Source organism: Malaclemys terrapin, chromosome 4 (assembly GCF_027887155.1).
Source record: "Malaclemys terrapin pileata isolate rMalTer1 chromosome 4, rMalTer1.hap1, whole genome shotgun sequence".
In the NCBI taxonomy this organism is placed as follows: domain Eukaryota; kingdom Metazoa; phylum Chordata; order Testudines; family Emydidae; genus Malaclemys; species Malaclemys terrapin.
Genome location: NC_071508.1, coordinates 42794080 through 42811553, shown reverse-complemented (window position 1 = coordinate 42811553; position 17474 = coordinate 42794080). Strand labels below are relative to the sequence as shown.

Here is a 17474-nt window from a genome sequence, read left to right as displayed (position 1 = left end):
TAATAGGTTTAAGGGGGTGTGTGTGTGTGTTTAACAAACAAAATAGTCAGTTTTTTTTTAATAACTAACTAAGGTAGTACAGTGATTCATATAGCATTAGTACAAAAAAGTAAAAATGTACATCTAAAGTATGTGAACAAGTAGGAACATGGTAGTTGTCTTATATTTTGAAGATATAACTCATACCAAATGAATTTAATTCAGGTGACTCTTGCTGCAATATTGGGTCCTAAGTTGATAGGATAATGAGCACCACCTATCATAGAATCATAGAATATCAGAGGTGGAAGGGACCTCAGGAGGTCATCTAGTCCAACCCCCTGCTCAAAGCAGGACCAATCCCCAACTAAATCATCCCAGCCAGGGCTTTATCAAGCCGGGCCTTAAAAACCTCCAAGGAAGGAGACTCCACTACCTCCCTATGTAACGCATTCCAGTGCTTCACCACCCTCCTAGTGAAATAGTGTTTTCTAATATCCAACCTGGACCTCCCCACTGCAACTTGAGACCATTGCTCCTTGTTCTGTCATCGGCCACCATTGAGAACAGCCGAGCTCCATCCTCTTTGGAACCCCCCTTCAGGTAGTTGAAGGCTGCTATCAAATTTCCCCTCATTCTTCTCTTCTGGAGACTAAACAATCCCAGTTCCCTCAGCCTCTCCTCATAAGTCATGTGCTCCAAACCCCTAATCATTTTTGTTGCACTCCGCTGGACTCTTTCCAATTTTTCCACATCCTTCTTGTAGTGTGGGGCCCAAAACTGGACACAGGATTCCAGATGAGGCCTCAACCAATGTCGAAAAAGGGGAACGATCACATTCCTCGATCTGCTGGCAATGCTCCTACTTATACAGCCCAAAATGCCGTTAGCCTTCTTGGCAACAAGAGCACACTGTTGACTCATATCCAGCTTCTCGTCCACTGTGACCCCTAGGTCCTTTTCTACCTAGCCATTCGGTCCCTAGTCTGTAGTAGTGCATGGGATTCTTCCGTCCTAAGTGCAGAACTCTGCACTTGTCCTTGTTGAACCTCATCAGGTTTTTTTTGGCCCAATCCTCTAATTTGTCTAGATCCCTCTGTATCCGATCCCTACCCACGCCTCCTAGTTTAGTGTCATCTGCAAACTTGCTGAGGGTGCAGTCCACACCATCCTCCAGATCATTAATAAAGATATTAAACAAAACCGGCCCCAGGACCGACCCTTGGGGCACTCCGCTTGAAACCAGCTGCCAACTAGACATGGAGCCATTGATCACTACCCGTTAAGCCCGACGATCTAGCCAGCTTTCTATCCACCTTACAGTCCATTCATCCAGCCCATACTTCTTTAACTTGGCGGCAAGAATACTGTGGGAGACCGTATCAAAAGCTTTGCTAAAGTCAAGGAATAACACATCCACTGCTTTCCCCTCATCCACGGAGCCAGTTATCTCATCATAGAAGGCAATTAGGTTAGTCAGGCACGACTTCCCCTTTGTGAATCCATGCTGACTGTTCCTGATCACTTTCCTCTCCTCTAAGTGTTTCATAATTGATTCCTTGAGGACCTGCTCCATGATTTTTCCAGGGACTGAGGTGAGGCTGACTGGCCTGTAGTTCCCCGGATCCTCCTTCTTCCCTTTTTTAAAGATGGGCACTACATTAGCCTTTTTCCAGTCATCTGGGACCTCCCCCGATCGCCATGAGTTTTCAAAAATAATGGCTAATGGCTCTGCAATCTCATCCGCCAACTCTTTTAGCACCCTCGGATGCAGCGCATCCGGCCCCATGGACTTGTGCACGTCCAGTTTTTCTAAATAGTCCCGAACCACTTCTTTCTCCACAGAGGGCTGGTCACCTTCTCCCCATATTGTGCTGCCCAGTGCAGCAGTCTGGGAGCTGACCTTGTTCGTGAAGACAGAGGCAAAAAAAGCATTGAGTACATTAGCTTTTTCCACATCCTCGGTCACTAGGTTGCCTCCCTCATTTAGTAAGGGGCCCACACTTTCCTTGACTTTCTTTTTGTTACTAACATACCTGAAGAAACCCTTCTTGTTACTCTTAACTCCTATGATAGAGTGTTCTCAGTTCTTTTTGAAGGAAATGAGTAGAGTCCTAATCACCTACAATGCATGATCAGTGGTTGTACAGTTGGGCCCTGAATTCTTGTTACAAGACCTAGATTGCAGTCATTGAATAGGGAATTTTGTCTGAGTAGAGTAAGTAAACTTTTTTAAAGCACTTTATACAGGCGCATGTTTATGTGATGCTTCACAAACCTAGTTTAAACCTGTTCTATCATGTAAACTCAGTTTTCTGTTACCGTTTCTAGCCCTTGCAATTTTATCGTGAGTCTCGTGACTTAAAGTCCTGGCTCCTGGAGGCTTGTCATAGATTAATATCTCAACTTTCATCTCTAAAAAGCAAGATTTTTGCCCTCATAGCTGTGGAGAAAAGCTTGAAAATGTGATGAGTGTTTCCTAAAAACTGAAAACAGAAAGCAACATACTTGATTTTTATTTATTTATTTATGAATTGTGAGGTTTTTTAAAATCAGTTTCACAATTTTGGGGGTCTGAATCCTGATTTTTGAAAACTTGGGTTAAAAATACAGTTAATGTAAATATTATTACAGACCTGACACCAGCCTAAGTCAGTTGTTACACACACTATGCAAACAGTAAATTCCTAGTTTATACAGACCGATTTAGTTATTTGTATTACTGTATTGCGTAAGAGCCTTAGCCATGGACCAGGACCCCATTGTGCTAGGTGCTGTATAGACACAGAACAAAAAGACAGACCCAGTGATAGATATGTTAAACATTAAAAGCATCTCAGTATAAATAACTAGTTTACATCCATTCTGCAGACTGTGCAAAGCTCAATTTTCAGGTAGTGACTGTTGTGCATTTTAAACTGTTGTAGAGAAAAGGAAGAGAGTTTATAATACAAAGGGTGGTTGGTATAGATATCTATCTAAATGCAAGATTTAAACATTCCTTATTGTTGGTATTACTGTTTTAATATACATGGTTAGTTGCAGTGGGGTTTTTAATCATTGAGTGAATTGCTAAGTTAACATTTCAGGCATTAAAATATATGCATGTCAAAATCTTTTTTCCATTTTATAGGAATTTCCTCAATAATAATAATTAGGGGTTGCATGTTCCTAGACCCAGACAATTTAGCACTTGTGTTTCTTTTATTTATTGGCAATTGGCTCTGAAACTATATCAGTTTTGCCTCTCTGTTTTCAGATGTCAGTTTCCTGATATCATGGATCTCTCCCTGTTTTAGGCACTTTTGTGACCTACTTGTACATATTCTCCTGTGGCCCTGGGTCTGACTCAATCTTCAGTTAATACTGTTAGCTTGTGCAAACTACCCAGTTAGTGAGATGATATATTGAGCTATACTATCCAACCGAATAATTGCCAGGGGATTTTCAAGCAATTCTGTGAAGATCATTCACTGCAGGTGCTGCCCAAGGAGGGGGAGGGGCTGTATTAATTTAGATGGAATTATTGGGCCAAAGGTGTTAACATAACCCAGTAATGTTTAATGTCGAACATTAAACAGTGTTAAAGAAGGTTTGGGATTTGGTATACTGAGACCTCAGTCTGCTTAGTATCATGGCAAAGACACCATTAAAAATCCTTTTAACCTTTTATTGAAGATAAAGAAAAGAAGGAAAGACAGTTCAATCATTTGAAATGTGAAGTCTTACGGCTTTCATTTTAACTACATCCCTTATTCCCCATTAGATGGAGAGAGTTTTAGAAGGAAAAAACCCCTTGTTTGATCATCTCTTGAATGGCATCAGAAATGGTAATAAATGTCCTTTGGGGGAAAAGAGAAGAAATTAGTTGGGATGGGCTGGAGCAGTTGTTGTGAAAGTCCATTCAATCCCAGGTGGTGGTTGGGATTCAGCTGTAGCCGGTAGGGGTGCCGAAGTCATCTGGGACCCGCTATCTGATCTGGCTGGTCTGTTCTGAACATCTCTCAGGATCAAGATGATGAAGACCCAGGGTCCCAGAAGATAGTGGGGGTTGGCAGGTATGATGGTGAAGCTTGCTCCAGTAGTCAGTTTTTCTCCCTAAAGTCTCTTTAAGGACCCATAAAGGAAATGGAATAGCCCATCTCCTCATTATATTGTCCACCAATTAGGCCTTTTTTCCAAACACAACAATTCTGGTTCACTGATTTCTGGTTCCATGCTTTCCTTGTTTCCCTAGCATGGTCTTAACATAGTTCTTGAGTTATATCAATAGGCCTTTTTGTTTGGACTAATTCAGTGTTTTCATCTCTTTCATACCTTTTCCAGTCAACATTTATTATAAATTATGTGATGTCTTATGACGTTATAATTTGTTCAAGTACTTTTTTTTTAAACAGTTTCGCTCACAATTAGGGTAAATTTGTAGTCCCAGTTATCACAATGATGTGGCAGGTTCTTTTCCTTGCTGGCACTCCCCGTTGACAGCTAGTTTGGTTCTGGATAGCCCTCTAGTTAAAGTGAGGGGCATATGGCTCAGGGTCTTGGGAGCTTGACTCTTCTGTCTTCAGGGCCTTCTCTATCTAGACTCCCCATATCATGATTAGGCTTCTGCCTTTGGTGCTCCTAGGGTTTGATGGGGGAACCTGGGCCCACCCCTTCACTGGGTTCTAATCCATGGCCCAGTTGTAAGCAGCTACTTCCTAAACCCCAGAGTGCTATACTGCTGCCTCTCTGGATCACTTCCTACCAGTTCCCTCTTTTCACAATAGATAAAGACTGTAAATAAGTGGAATCAAAGATAAAGTCTCAAACTTCCTGAGAATCACAAATATCTTCCCTTTGGGTTTGGCATCGTCGCTACACAGCCTGCAGTGCTCCTTTCTAGGAACTCAGAATGTAGGTCAGTTCACCTCCATTGTCTGCTGCCCTACTGAGCTGGCCTGTTCTCCTTCTGAGCTCCTCCAAGTCATGCATGCTTTGCAGGTGTGGTGGTTGGGGCTGCCTGGGCCCAGAACAGCTGCATAACCTTTTCCTTACAGATGTGGGGTTTATATATAGCCATCATAAGTTCCTACTCATTAGATCTGGAAGGATAAGTTTTTGTGTTTCCATTAGAATTCCACATTTTCAGTTGCTCACTCTTGAGATGAACTCTTGCAGATATGCTCTCTCTTACTGAAGGTAGGCTTTTATGTTGTGTGAGCAAAAATGGTTTGGCCATCAGGCAATTTGACAAAAACAAGGTTTTGTATTGGTGGGGGGAATACATCCGTGTGCATGTGTGTGTAAAAAAATAAAAATTGCACTAGCAGAAGTGGAGTCATGACAGAAGCTTAAGAAGAGGTCTTGCAAGTATTAAACACAGGGGCTTGGGAAAGGGAGGACAACAGTGTTCCAAAATTGCTAGTGTATTAGTGAGGAGAGTGTTCTGGGGTGGCTAGAGAGTTGGAGGGGTCCTCAATGGAGGGAGCTATAGTTGAGCTGTGGTGACTGAGCTGGCCTTTGGGAATTGTCTCTGTGTGCAAATTGGCTTACTGCTGTTTAAGATGAGCAGTACTCATGTATGTAGAGGTGTAAATAAGTGTAAGTAATATACACTAGTCTAGACTCAGTATCATTGATTTCTCCAGCAACAAAATGACTTACTGCAAATCTCCAAAACAACTTCTCAAAAGAGCAACAATTTTCTTTTTGCAATGCTCAGTGCCTGTAGAGCTGTAATGGCTGGAGGCAGACAGTTTTAATATGGCATGGCAAAATAGTCCTCATTGAAACGTTTTGAGTATTCCAGTGAAAACTTAGCTTTGACTTGCATGCAGTGAGATTTCCAACCCCAGAATCAATCTCTGAATTCTTGTATGGTTTTCAGCACTTACCAAAGATATGAGCAAAGGGAGCTGTATCACAAAATGCATGACAACTTATTTGAATATTAAGCATGCAAGTTTTCTGAGGCCCTCACTGAATAAAGCAGGGCTCTATTGGAACTTCGATGTGTTATGTGCATGAATGTGCATGCTGAGGGAGAGACTTCATCTGGCCTGTGCACATGTATGCAGGAATGTATAGCACAAGCCTTTCCCCTTCCACTCTCACATGTGGGAACGAACAACAATCTCAGTTCTTGTGCCCATCTGAGTTCAAGAACTGTATGGCCCAAAAGGGAGGGTGCCTTTAGTCTTGGCCTTGCACCCCTTAGCACTGGCAAGCAGAGCTGGAGATGCTGCTGCGCTTCTTTAAAGTCCTCATCAACCTACATTGAACTCACCACTCACTGTGTATTGTTTGCTTTTATCTCTCTGGAAATCTTCCCTTTATGCATCCTGACTCAGCATGTCCATGTGCTTTCCTGACAGCAAGGACTATGTCAGTAATTATCATTCATGGCTCTTTACTGCAGAGTCCTGTCAAGGCCAAGGCATTGACCTGGCTGCTACATCCAATGCTATCATAAGCACAGATTACTTATCATTCAAAATGTTGCTTTACTAGGCGACAAGTGCTTCAGGGAGCTGTTATCCTGCCCTTGACTTGGTGAGCCAGAATTTGACACTTCTGCTTATTGTTGCAGCTACATTTACCAAAATGACTGCTCCCACCAGGATTCATTCTAGGAACTAAAATATCTAAGCCACCGTATATCTTATTTTGTATTTGGCTAGTATTAGCCATGTCTGCATTCGTGTAATCCAAAAGGTAGAAATTCCAATGAAAGAAGCCAGCCTCTACTTCCTACTAATAAGGGAGAACAGATTGAATGTAAGAATAAAAAGGGATCCTGAAACCACTGACCATGAGCAAATTGAATTCTGGGCACTGAGATCACAAAATTCAATAATACAAAGGTGTTAAATTTCAGGGAACCTAATTTTGAGGAAATATGAAATCCAGTAAGGAAGGTCTGGTGTGGGGAGAAGCTTTGCCAACTACTAGTGTGGGGAGAAATTGGGGAGTTCTACAAGATATGACAATTAAGCCATTACTGACTAGATGACTTCTGAAATAGAAGCATACAGTGAATAAGGAGCCAACAGTCTCCTTCATGAAGGAGAGTTCAAAGACCTGAGGATCGAGGAAAAAGCCCTGTACTGTAAATGGAAAAGAGATGAGGTAACCAAACAAGAATATAGTTTAAACTTGCAGAGAAAAGCCAAATGAGTTATAGGAAGCTTTGTGTTTACCTTGCTTCATTTGCGGGGTAAGTATAATGAGATGACAAATGGCAGAAAAAGTAGGTCATTTAAAAGTAAATGAAAGTGGATTGAATGGCTGATTTGCTCAAATATTTTTTCTATTTTTCAACAAGAAATATGGTATAGATGGTCACGAAGTGAGAAACTTGTAAAAATACTTACCAATAAAGCCCAGATGGGTTTTTTTGGACTATCTGAACATAAATTATTTAAAAAGTCCAGTTGATATGCATCCTAGGATGCTGAAGAAATTGCTGTAGCAAATATACTGTACCACTGTCAATTACTTCTGAAGGGACACACAACTGGAGAGGGACCAGAAGATGGGAAAAAACCAAATATAAAATGGAACTTTGAACAAGTAGTCCTGGCAATAGCCATTTCGTAAGTCTAGCCTCCTTTTCCTAGTCAAAGAACAAATTGCAAATTTTGCAGAGGTTAATAGAACCATGAGCAAGAAGCATCATGAGATTAAAGAATAACTCTAAACAAACTTGATTGTAATAGAAATTTAAAAATTAGTGGGTAAGTGGTAGATGCATTGTAATACGATTTTAAAAGAACTTTTGACAGTACCTCAAAACTTGGTACTCAGTTCATACAGGCTTTGATATAAATGCTGACCTGTGAATAAAAAAGTGCCATAAACAAAGTTATGATAAATGTCAGAATACCAAGTTGGTAGAAGTAGGAATTGGAGTAATGCAAGAGTCATTTAAGACAGCTGTTAAACATCAGATATGTCTCCAGTAGAAAGAGCATGTTAATTTGCAGATTACAATAAATAAAGAGTATTTGATAACACCACTGAGGGCTGAAAATAAGCTATTTAATGGGAAAGAGAAACATGGAAATCAGTAATGCCAAAGACTTTACTACATTTTAGAATCATATATAGTTTTAGAAGTAACATGGACAGCAGAATAGCAAAAATGGGCTGTGCAGTTTTGGACTGCATATTCAGATATAGTATAAGAAATAGGTCATTTCTTTCTGTAGGGTTGTGATGTGATCGCACATGGAATGCTATGCTTAGTTTAGGACTCATCAGAAAAATACTGACAAATTGGAGGGAGTTTCTAGGAACAAGAAGTATGGCCCGGGGGATTGAAGGAAAATAACAATTTTACCCTGAATCTATAGCTTGTCTGAGCAATGACCAAGTGGGGACGTAAGCCTATATATTGAAATGTGTGAACCATAGCAAGTTAAAGGAACTACTTAGCCTAATAAAAAGTTAGGAGTGGGATGAAATGAATAAGCAAATAAAGGCTAAATATCAAAGGAAAATTTTTTGCAATGAACTTCTACTCAGGGAATGCCTTTGGCACGGCATGTGCATTCAAATTAAATCTAGGCTGTTTCCAAAACTGGATGCCTGGAATTTTTTGGTGTTGAATAGGTTTTAGAGATAATTGCATTGAACAGTTGATTACTTAAAGAATCAAGTGGGACTCCCCGAATGTGTCTGAGTAGAATATTAAGGAAACTGAGCCTCATTGGGGGGCTTGCTGGCCAGTGATGAGGTTAGCTGAGTGAACGGCAGGTTTGAGCCTCTATCAGAAGCGACCAAACTGAGGGCTGCCGTGAACCTCTGAGGTGAGCAAATCCACCAAAAAGCGCAGGACCCGTCAAGGCAGAGGAGGAACTTTGTCACAATACGTACTTTCTCTTGATACTGAATTATGTCATTTATAGAGGATATTGCATAATTACAGTATGTTTGCACACATTAACAACTGATTTCTATTTTTATCTTCCTTTTGGAAGATCACACTTCTCTCACATTCAGTGCTTCATTTCACACTTTTTTAAAAAAAAGCATATTTGCTTAGGCCCCAAATTGCACAGTCACCTTTTTAACTGTGTTGAGGTAGGCTCAGAGCCAGGGCTGGCTCCAGGCACCAGCGCAGCAAGCAGGTGCTTGGGGCGCCCAACGGAAAGGGGCGGCACGTCCGGCTCTTCGGCGGCGGGTCCCTCAGTCCCTCTCGGGCTGCCGAATTGCCGCCGAAGAATGAAGCAGCGGCGGTAGAGCCGCTGCCGAAGTGCCGCTGATTGTGGCTCCCCCCCCCCCCCCCCGCTGCTTGGGGCAGCAAAAACGCTGGAGCCGGCCCTGCTCAGAGCTAATGCAAATGCAGCCATTCAGAGGGCAAAGTTAATTCCACATAAAGAACTTCTTGAGATATTGTTTTTTTTATATTGTGTGCTTGCACAGCTAACTTCTCCCCCTTAATAGTTGCACTTCTGTGAACAGATCAAATCATCTTCAGTCAACTGAGAAATTAATGACGAGCTTCCTCCAATATGCACATTACATATTTCTGATAAATGGTGATGGGGTCACTGCAACTGCATTGTCTCTAATACATGCTTAATATTCAAAGCCTAGATGAAAGACAGGCTTTTGGCTAAAGCATAGGATTGCAAGTCCCTTGATTCTCAGGGCCTTGCTATATATCATCAGGCAAGCCTCTTGGCCCTCTGTATATCAATTTCCTCAGCTGTATACTAGAGGAAATATCTGCCTTAGAGTGGAGTTTAGGATTAATTTAAACTTTGAAGTGATTTGAGATTGTCAGCTGAAAGGCATGTTAGCAGCACAAAGAGCTTGTGTAGCCTAACCAAAAGAAGGCTGAGGGGAGAAATGGTTGCTCTCTATAAATACATCAGAGGGATAAATACCAGGGAAGGAGAGGAGTTATTTAAGGTAAGCGCCAATGTAGACACAAGAACAAGTGGGTATAAACTGGCCATGAACAAGTTTAGGTTTCAAATTAGGTAAAGGTTTCTAAGCATCAGACAAGTGAAGTTCTGGAACAGCCTTCCCAGGGGAGCTGTGGGGGCAAAAAACCTAACTGGCTTCAAGACAGAGCTTGATAAATTTATGGAGAGGATGGTATGATAAGACTGCCTATAATGGCATGTAGCCGATCTGCGACTGCTAGCAGCAAATATCTCCAATGGCTGGTGATGAGACATTAGATGTAGAGGGCTCTGAGTTGCTACAGAAAATTCTTTCCTGGTTTCTGGCTGTTGGGTTTTGCCCACATGCTCAGGGTCTAACTCAGGGGTCTCCAAACTACGGCCCGCGGCTTTGATTTGTCTAGTCCCCCCAACTGACATCGCATCGGGCAGCAGGACCCTGGCTGGCAGGAGCCCACGGCGGGAATCTCAGAGCAGCGGCAGGCTGAGCGGCTCAGCCTGCCGCTGCTCTGGGGTTCCTGCCACGGGCTTGTACCAGTCGGGGTCTCAGCCCCGCTGCCAGTCTGGGTTCCTTCACCCAGGCCAACAGCGGGCACTGGGTGGGGCCAGCGGCGGGACCCCAGCTGGCAAGGGGCCAGCAGTGGAAACCTCAGAGCGGTGGCAGAACTTCATGACGTCACTGCATTCCTGCCAGGGCCGCAGAGCCAATTAGCACACAGTAGGTAGGTTAGTAGCGGCAGAAGGAACCGGATGTGTGATGAGTCATTGTTGTTTCCCTCGGTTTTTGTCTTAGCACGTGTCAGACTAGTGACAAACGTATATTCGTTGTGTTTAAGTCCATTTCTATTGGGGCGATTATGTTGGGAAAAGGACAGAAGAGAGAGGTTGATTCTGAATGTTGCGTGTTTAAAGAACAATGGAGTGTGGACTATTTCATTATCGAATCAGGTAGTAAAGCATTATGTTTAATATGTAACGAAACTATCGCAGTGCTAAAAGAATACAACATTCGTAGACATGAAACCAAGTACTTGTCGAACTACTCTCAATTTACGGGAAAGCTACGTTCAGATAAATTAGAATCTATGAAACGTGGCTTATCGTCACAACAGTTTATATTGAAGAAGAAGAAAAACTGAGAACGAAGCTGCAACAAGAGCCAGCTTCCGAGTGGCACACCTAATAGCAAAATGAGGAAAACCATTTACTGATGGCGAGCTAGTTAAAATATGTATGATTCAAGCAGCCGAAGCAGTATGCCCAGAAAAAGTAGATTTATTTAAGACAATTAGTCTTTCGGCGAACACAGTTGCTCGCAGAATTGAGGACACTGGCAGTAATATAATTTTCCAGCTGAATGAAAAGGCTAAGAAGTTTGAGTGGTTTTCCCTCGCACTTGACGAGTCAACTGATGTTTCCGATACTTCGCAGCTGCTGTTGTTTATTCGCGGGGTCGGCAGTAATTTTGAAGTTACGGAAGAACTAGCTTCTGTGCATAGTATGCATGGAACAACCACAGGTGAAGAGATTTTCAAAGAAGTTGAAAAGTCACTTTCTCAATACAATCTGCAATGGAAACAACTGAAGTGCGTTACAACCGATGGAGGTAGAAACATGTGCAGTTCAAAAAAAGGTTTGGTTGGACAAATCTACAAAGCTTGTGAAAGTGTGGGCTGTCCCAAGCCTATGATTCTTCATTGCATTCTTCATCAGCAAGCATTGTGTGGGAAATATTTGGATTTGTCATGTGTTATGGAACCAGTAGTTTCAACCGTGAATTTCATTCGCTCGCATGGACTTAACCATCGTTAGTTCCAAGCATTTCTGGTGGAAATAGAATCAGAATATCACGATTTGTCCTACCACACTTCAGTTCGATGGCTGAGCTGTGGAAAGGTTTTGTCACGATTTTTCGTGTTTAGAACTGAAATTGAAATGTTCTTAAATAAAATAAAAAAGACCTCTACCTTTACTCACAAACAGTGAATGGCTTTGGAAATTAGCTTTTTCGTAGACTTGACCAAGCACATGAATGACTTCAGTCTTAGACTACAAGGGGAAAACGGGCTTATCTGTGACATGTACACCCAGGTGAAAATATTCAGGCAAAAACTAGTTCTTTTCGAGTCCCAACTGATGAGGGACTGCTTTGCTCGTTTTACATGTTGTGAAAAGTTCAACCAACCAAGAAACTGAATCACGATTCCCAACTAGGTTTGCACAAGAAATAATTTCTGATCTGAAACTACACTTCCAGGAGCGTTTCTCTGACCTTGATGTGAATGCAGGAGAAATACGGATCTTCCAAAACCCATTTGATTGCCATCTCGAAAAACTGCCACCTGAACTTCAAATGGAAGTGATTGACCTGCAATCCAATGACTTTTTGAAGGACAAATATAAGGAAGGAATTCTGGTAGAGTTCTATAAATGCTTGCCAAGTGATCAATATGCTCATGTGAAAAAACTTTGTGGATTAATGTCAGTGTTTGGCACTACTTATGTGTGTGAAAAAACATTTTCGATGATGAAATATGTGAAATCCAACTACAGATCGACCTTGTCTGATGAACATTTACAATCAATTTTGATGATAGGGAACACTAACTTTGAACCACAGCTAAATGCAATTTTGTCAGAAAAACATCAGTACCATACTTCTCACTAACCCTAAAATAATAATTCTTTTTTTAACGATTTTGCATATATTTAATTTTTTCACAGTTGCTTCGGCCCGCGAAGCCCCTTCAAAAATCTAATAAGACCCTTGTCTCAAATTTTGCAGACCCCTGGTCTAACTGATTGTCATATTTGGGGTTGGGAAGGAATTTTCCCCTGGGTCAGATTGGCAGAGACCCTGGGAGTTTTTTCACCTTCCTCTGCAGCGTGGGGCATGGGTCACTTGCTACTTTAAACTAGTGTAAATGGTGGATTCTCTTTAACTTGCAGTCTTAAAATCATGATTTGAGGACTTCAGTAACGCAGCCAGAGGATGGGGTCTATTATAGGAGTGGGTGGGTGAAGGTCTGTAGTCTGTGATGTGCAGGAGGTCAGACTAGATGATCATAATGGTCCCTTCTGGCCCTAAAGTCTGAGTTTTTATCCTCAAGTATCAATTCTTTTACTGAGAACATTTCTGAAAGGCCCTGCGCTGGGCAAAATGACTCCCCCCGCCATCTCCGCAGCTGAGGGGTTTTGCAAATTGTTTGTGCAGAATTGATTGACTGATGTTGAATTGAAAATGATAGATGTTTACATCCTCTGTCAATGGAGCATGTTTCTGTAGGCCTTTGTTCCTGGCCAATCGTCCTTTCTTGTGTAACGCCGCCTCGCACAGGGGTGTTGGCAGTGGGGATCAAACCTGGGATCTCTGGAACTAAATGCATGAGCTGCTACTGTTTGATCTAGAAGACACGTTTCTTAGCCAAGACTGTAGCAAGATCATTAATTTTTAGCTGCCTAGCCACTGCTAGAGGGGAACAGAGCGCCACTCCCAGCATGCGGAGGGTTACACTTATTTGAAACAGTTTAGTTACAAGCCTCTGTGTGTGAGACGATGACAGTGTTTTGCATGCCTTTTCCCTATTCCTTGGTAGTTCATTTGAAAAAGTTGGGGTGGGCAAGTTGCATCGCTGAGTTTCATTAAAGTATTACCCTGCTTAATCTACCAAGCAATACAACATACCATAAAAATCTAATGCTTGGTATAAAAACAACAAAGAGTCTGGTGGCACCTTAAAGACTAACAGATTTATTTGGGCATAAGCTTTCGTGAGTAAAAACCTCACTTCTTCGGATGCATAGATGCATGCTTGGTATAATTACTCCTTATGCCTCCTCCCAGAAATAATCAGAATCAATTTACAGAAAATGCATTTTACTGGGGTAGTGGAAGGGAAACTGTTTTGCCTACAGGCATTCAGGTTACCATGACATTGTAACAAAAAGACACTCTTCGTTTGATTTATTCTTGTAGAAAGTTTGTGATTTAAATTTGCAATAAAATGCCAGGCAGATCACGGTTGAGAAGACTGAGTCTCACACGTGGGTCCCAGAAGAGGAGATTGTTTTTTTTAATTTGTGCTTGAAGCCTTGGGGAGAAGAAGAGAAGGACTCCTTAGTGTGGCAACTAAATTATTGGTTCTTGGAACACGAGGCTGCCATAGTATATATCAAAACAAAACAGTTGCTGACATGTTTATCTATACTGGAAGTAAATAATCTGATTCTAATATGTGTTGTCAGATTAAGTGACCTGACTTGCAAATATCATTCATACTCAGTCCACGTATGTCAACGTGCACATGGAAAATGACTATTCCACACCACTTCTTAATTTCTGCTCCATTAACTTTTTTTCCCAGAGTGATGGAGCAGGAATTAGTTTTATTTGCAGCATTTCTAGATAAAGGATAGTTGTAAATTTTTAGACCTAATAACTGTGTTCCTATAAAGCTATTGGTCAGGAAAAATTTGAACTCTGAAATACTTTCCCTCTAATTCCTTTAATGGGAATTATATTCACTACATTTTGTTTGTGGGTGACACACAGAATAGCACCACATGTACTTGCAAGTACATAACTTTGCTCTTTTCTGTTAAGTAAAATGGAGTTTGTAGCAACCCACACTCATTGGTCCTTTGTACAATTCCTCTCTATGTTTAGCTCTGACTTAGGAGGGAGTGAGTTGTTTCTCTTTTCTCTCTCTCTTCCCCAGCTCTCCCAGATCCCTATGGCTGGCGGGACACAGGTGTTCCTTCCAGTGTCTTCTCCCATACCTGCCCACTCTTTGGGGTATGTTTTTTATCAAGGCTGTCTTATATTTCCTGGGGAGAGTGGTAGGAAGAGGCATAATGCTGCTTTAACTTGCCCCTTCTCTGATGTTATGACCATTGCTCTTTGAAGGAATTTCAAAGAGTACCTAGTGAGTATTTCCCAGCCTACCTAAAAAGAAAACAGAATAAATTCAGGGGCCTCTAAATGCCCAGAACTAACAAAATACATGAAGTTAGGTTGGAGACTTGACACTTGGTTATATAAGTAAGGATCATTCTAAAAATAACAAAAAAAAAAAAAAAACCCTGAGAGATTTTTGTTGTTCTTATAAGAGAAATTTGTTAAATTCATCCCTTTACTTAAGCTTGCAGTAGAGAAACTCATGCATTGGTTCTTGCTCTACTCAGGTCAAGAAAATTCAAGGCAGGCATTTATAGAATAGTATTTTGCCATTTTTTCCCCTCTACCAACTCAATTTAACCTGAATTCCAGGTTTCACTAATCTTCCAGGAAACAAACCTCTCCTCTTTGTTCATTTTTCCCTTTGCCACACTCTCCAGATTTTAGATTCCCATCCTCCTTCATATAGGATCATGGGTCATTGCTTAAAGTTAGTTGTTGGAGGAAAATGGCTAAATTTAATAAGGGAATTCATTCATCCTCTTATATAGGCTTGTACAAAAATACTAGATCTCACAGGACAAACAGTGTTTTGGCTTTCTAAGCTATACATCTTGCTAAATGGTGTCAAACTGCTTGACCTTGGTAAATTAAATCTCAAAATTCAGTAATTGCAGCACCTTCTCAGAGTTAAAGTAATCCTTATTGCTGTTAGTGCAGCACTTATGTCCAACCTCGAAGCAAGTGTACATACCACCATCTATTGCTAAAAGCACCCGGTGTTGTTGTCATTCCATTATTTGGGACTTTGTGGTTGTATTAGCAGTGGTTAAAAAGAAACAAAATGGGCTTAGCATGTTGAGAAAATAGTTATCTTAGTGCAGAGTAGACTCCTTTTGCCACTTCCTATGACATGAATATGAGGGGAGGGCATTTTCTCAAGAAATTATCTATTTCATGTTTTTGTAGGAACAGTTTGATTCATTTAATTATTTATAAATCTGTGTTTTTTTTCAGAATAGCTTAGCATTTTAAATGAAAATAGCAACTTTAAAATCAATTAATTGCTTGGCTTGTCAAAGACTATTAGTGTATTGGTTCAGTCCAATATTACATGAAGAAATTTGATTAGAACATAGTTTTTATATTAATTGTACTTATGTTGCAAATATATCTTTAAAAGTCTATTATGAATGTCCAGTTCTTTGACATTTCCCCATAGGCAATGCAGTAGTACTCAATATTTTGTCTTAAAGATTCATTTTAAGAACGTCACTGAGGCGTCTTACTGCAATCCCAAAATGAAAGTTTTGTGCTATGTGATAAAACTGAATTAAATTTAATTCCCCTAATCTAGGGGAGAGAGCAACCCAAAATATATAATACTTTGTCTTTTTTGTTTGTTTGTTGAAAGGACCAATCAGCTGGGAATGTTCACAAAGAAAGAATTTGATCAATTGGCCCCAGTAATGGACAGCTTCAGTCTCATGACCTACGACTATTCAACACCACAGCGGTAAGGCAACATGGCTGGGCACAGATAACCAGAAATTAATTGTCAGTTATGTAGCTGTGAAAGGTACAGCCTTGGCTGATCACAAGAAGAATGGATAGTTTGTTCTAACTACACCAGATAAGGCATTAGGGTTAGCAGTTAGGATTATGGATGAAGGCTGAGACTTTCAAAGATGTCTAAGATTAGGATACTTTATTCTCATTACCTTTAATGGTAATTGGATGTCCAGATCTCTTAAAGGGTTTTGAACCTCAGCTCAAGAGTTTGTTTGCTAGTAACTGGACGTTAGTTTCTTTTATGTAAGATGATCTTTGCTTTGTTTTCAGACCCTAGTTGGTGCAGTTTCAAAACCCATGATAGGATGAATGTACAAGTGTACTTTCATTCTGTGGAAAAATGACATTGTGCACAACTGATGTTTTTACTTGCCTAATTTGGTCTTAGAGTAGACTCTAGCATTTAAGAAACTGTTTTTAAATGCTATACTAAATACACCTCTACCCTGATATAACGCGACCTGATATAACACGAATTCGGATATAACGTGGTAAAGCAGCGCTCCAGGGGGGCGGGGCTGCGTGCTCCGGCGGATCAAAGCAAGTTTGATATAATGCGGTTTCACCTATAACGCGGTAAGATTTTTTGGCTCCCGAGGATGGTGTTCTATCGGGGTAGAGGTGTACTTTCATTCCCACTGGCTGTGGTTGACTTCAAACTCAAGTTCCTGATAAAAATATGCTTCTGAAGCTCCTGCTAAATTGACAGTACATAGCTGAAATTTGGTTTCCTAAAGTCAGTATTGAGGTGAGTTAGTAAAATCTCCCTGCCATTAGGAATATCATACCATTCACTTGTACTAATCTGTAGCACTCCTAAGGGATCTTTGTCATATCTAGTATATTAGCATTTTGATAACCTCTAGACAGGTTTGTGTTTGGTGCTTGTTTTTCCAATCAAACGTTTAAAAGAAGCTTGCCTTTATTTTTGGAAAAGAGTTTATATATCTCCCTCACTCCCACATCTTCCCACATCCTGCCTCTACTACTACTCTTTCTCAGTTTCCACCACTCATTCTCAACAATCCACTCCTAAAGCCCTAGAATTAAAAAAAATAATAGCTGGGAATGAGAACTGAGATTTGAAATATTTCTGTTAAATTCTCTGTGCTGAAACATGTTCCAGTCCC

At 40.9% G+C, this 17474-nt stretch overlaps 1 protein-coding gene across 5 annotated transcripts in view; it reads left to right on the top strand.

Annotated features, from left to right (window-relative positions):
• CHID1 (chitinase domain containing 1) overlaps positions 1–17474 on the top strand; it is a 288134-nt gene that overhangs the window by 98606 nt on the left and 172054 nt on the right. For all 5 annotated transcript variants that reach the window (XM_054028547.1, XM_054028549.1, XM_054028550.1 and 2 more), the window contains exon 9: positions 16187–16288. In XM_054028547.1, coding sequence (XP_053884522.1) covers positions 16187–16288 — 102 coding nt within the window. The remainder of the gene's footprint in view (positions 1–16186; positions 16289–17474) is intronic.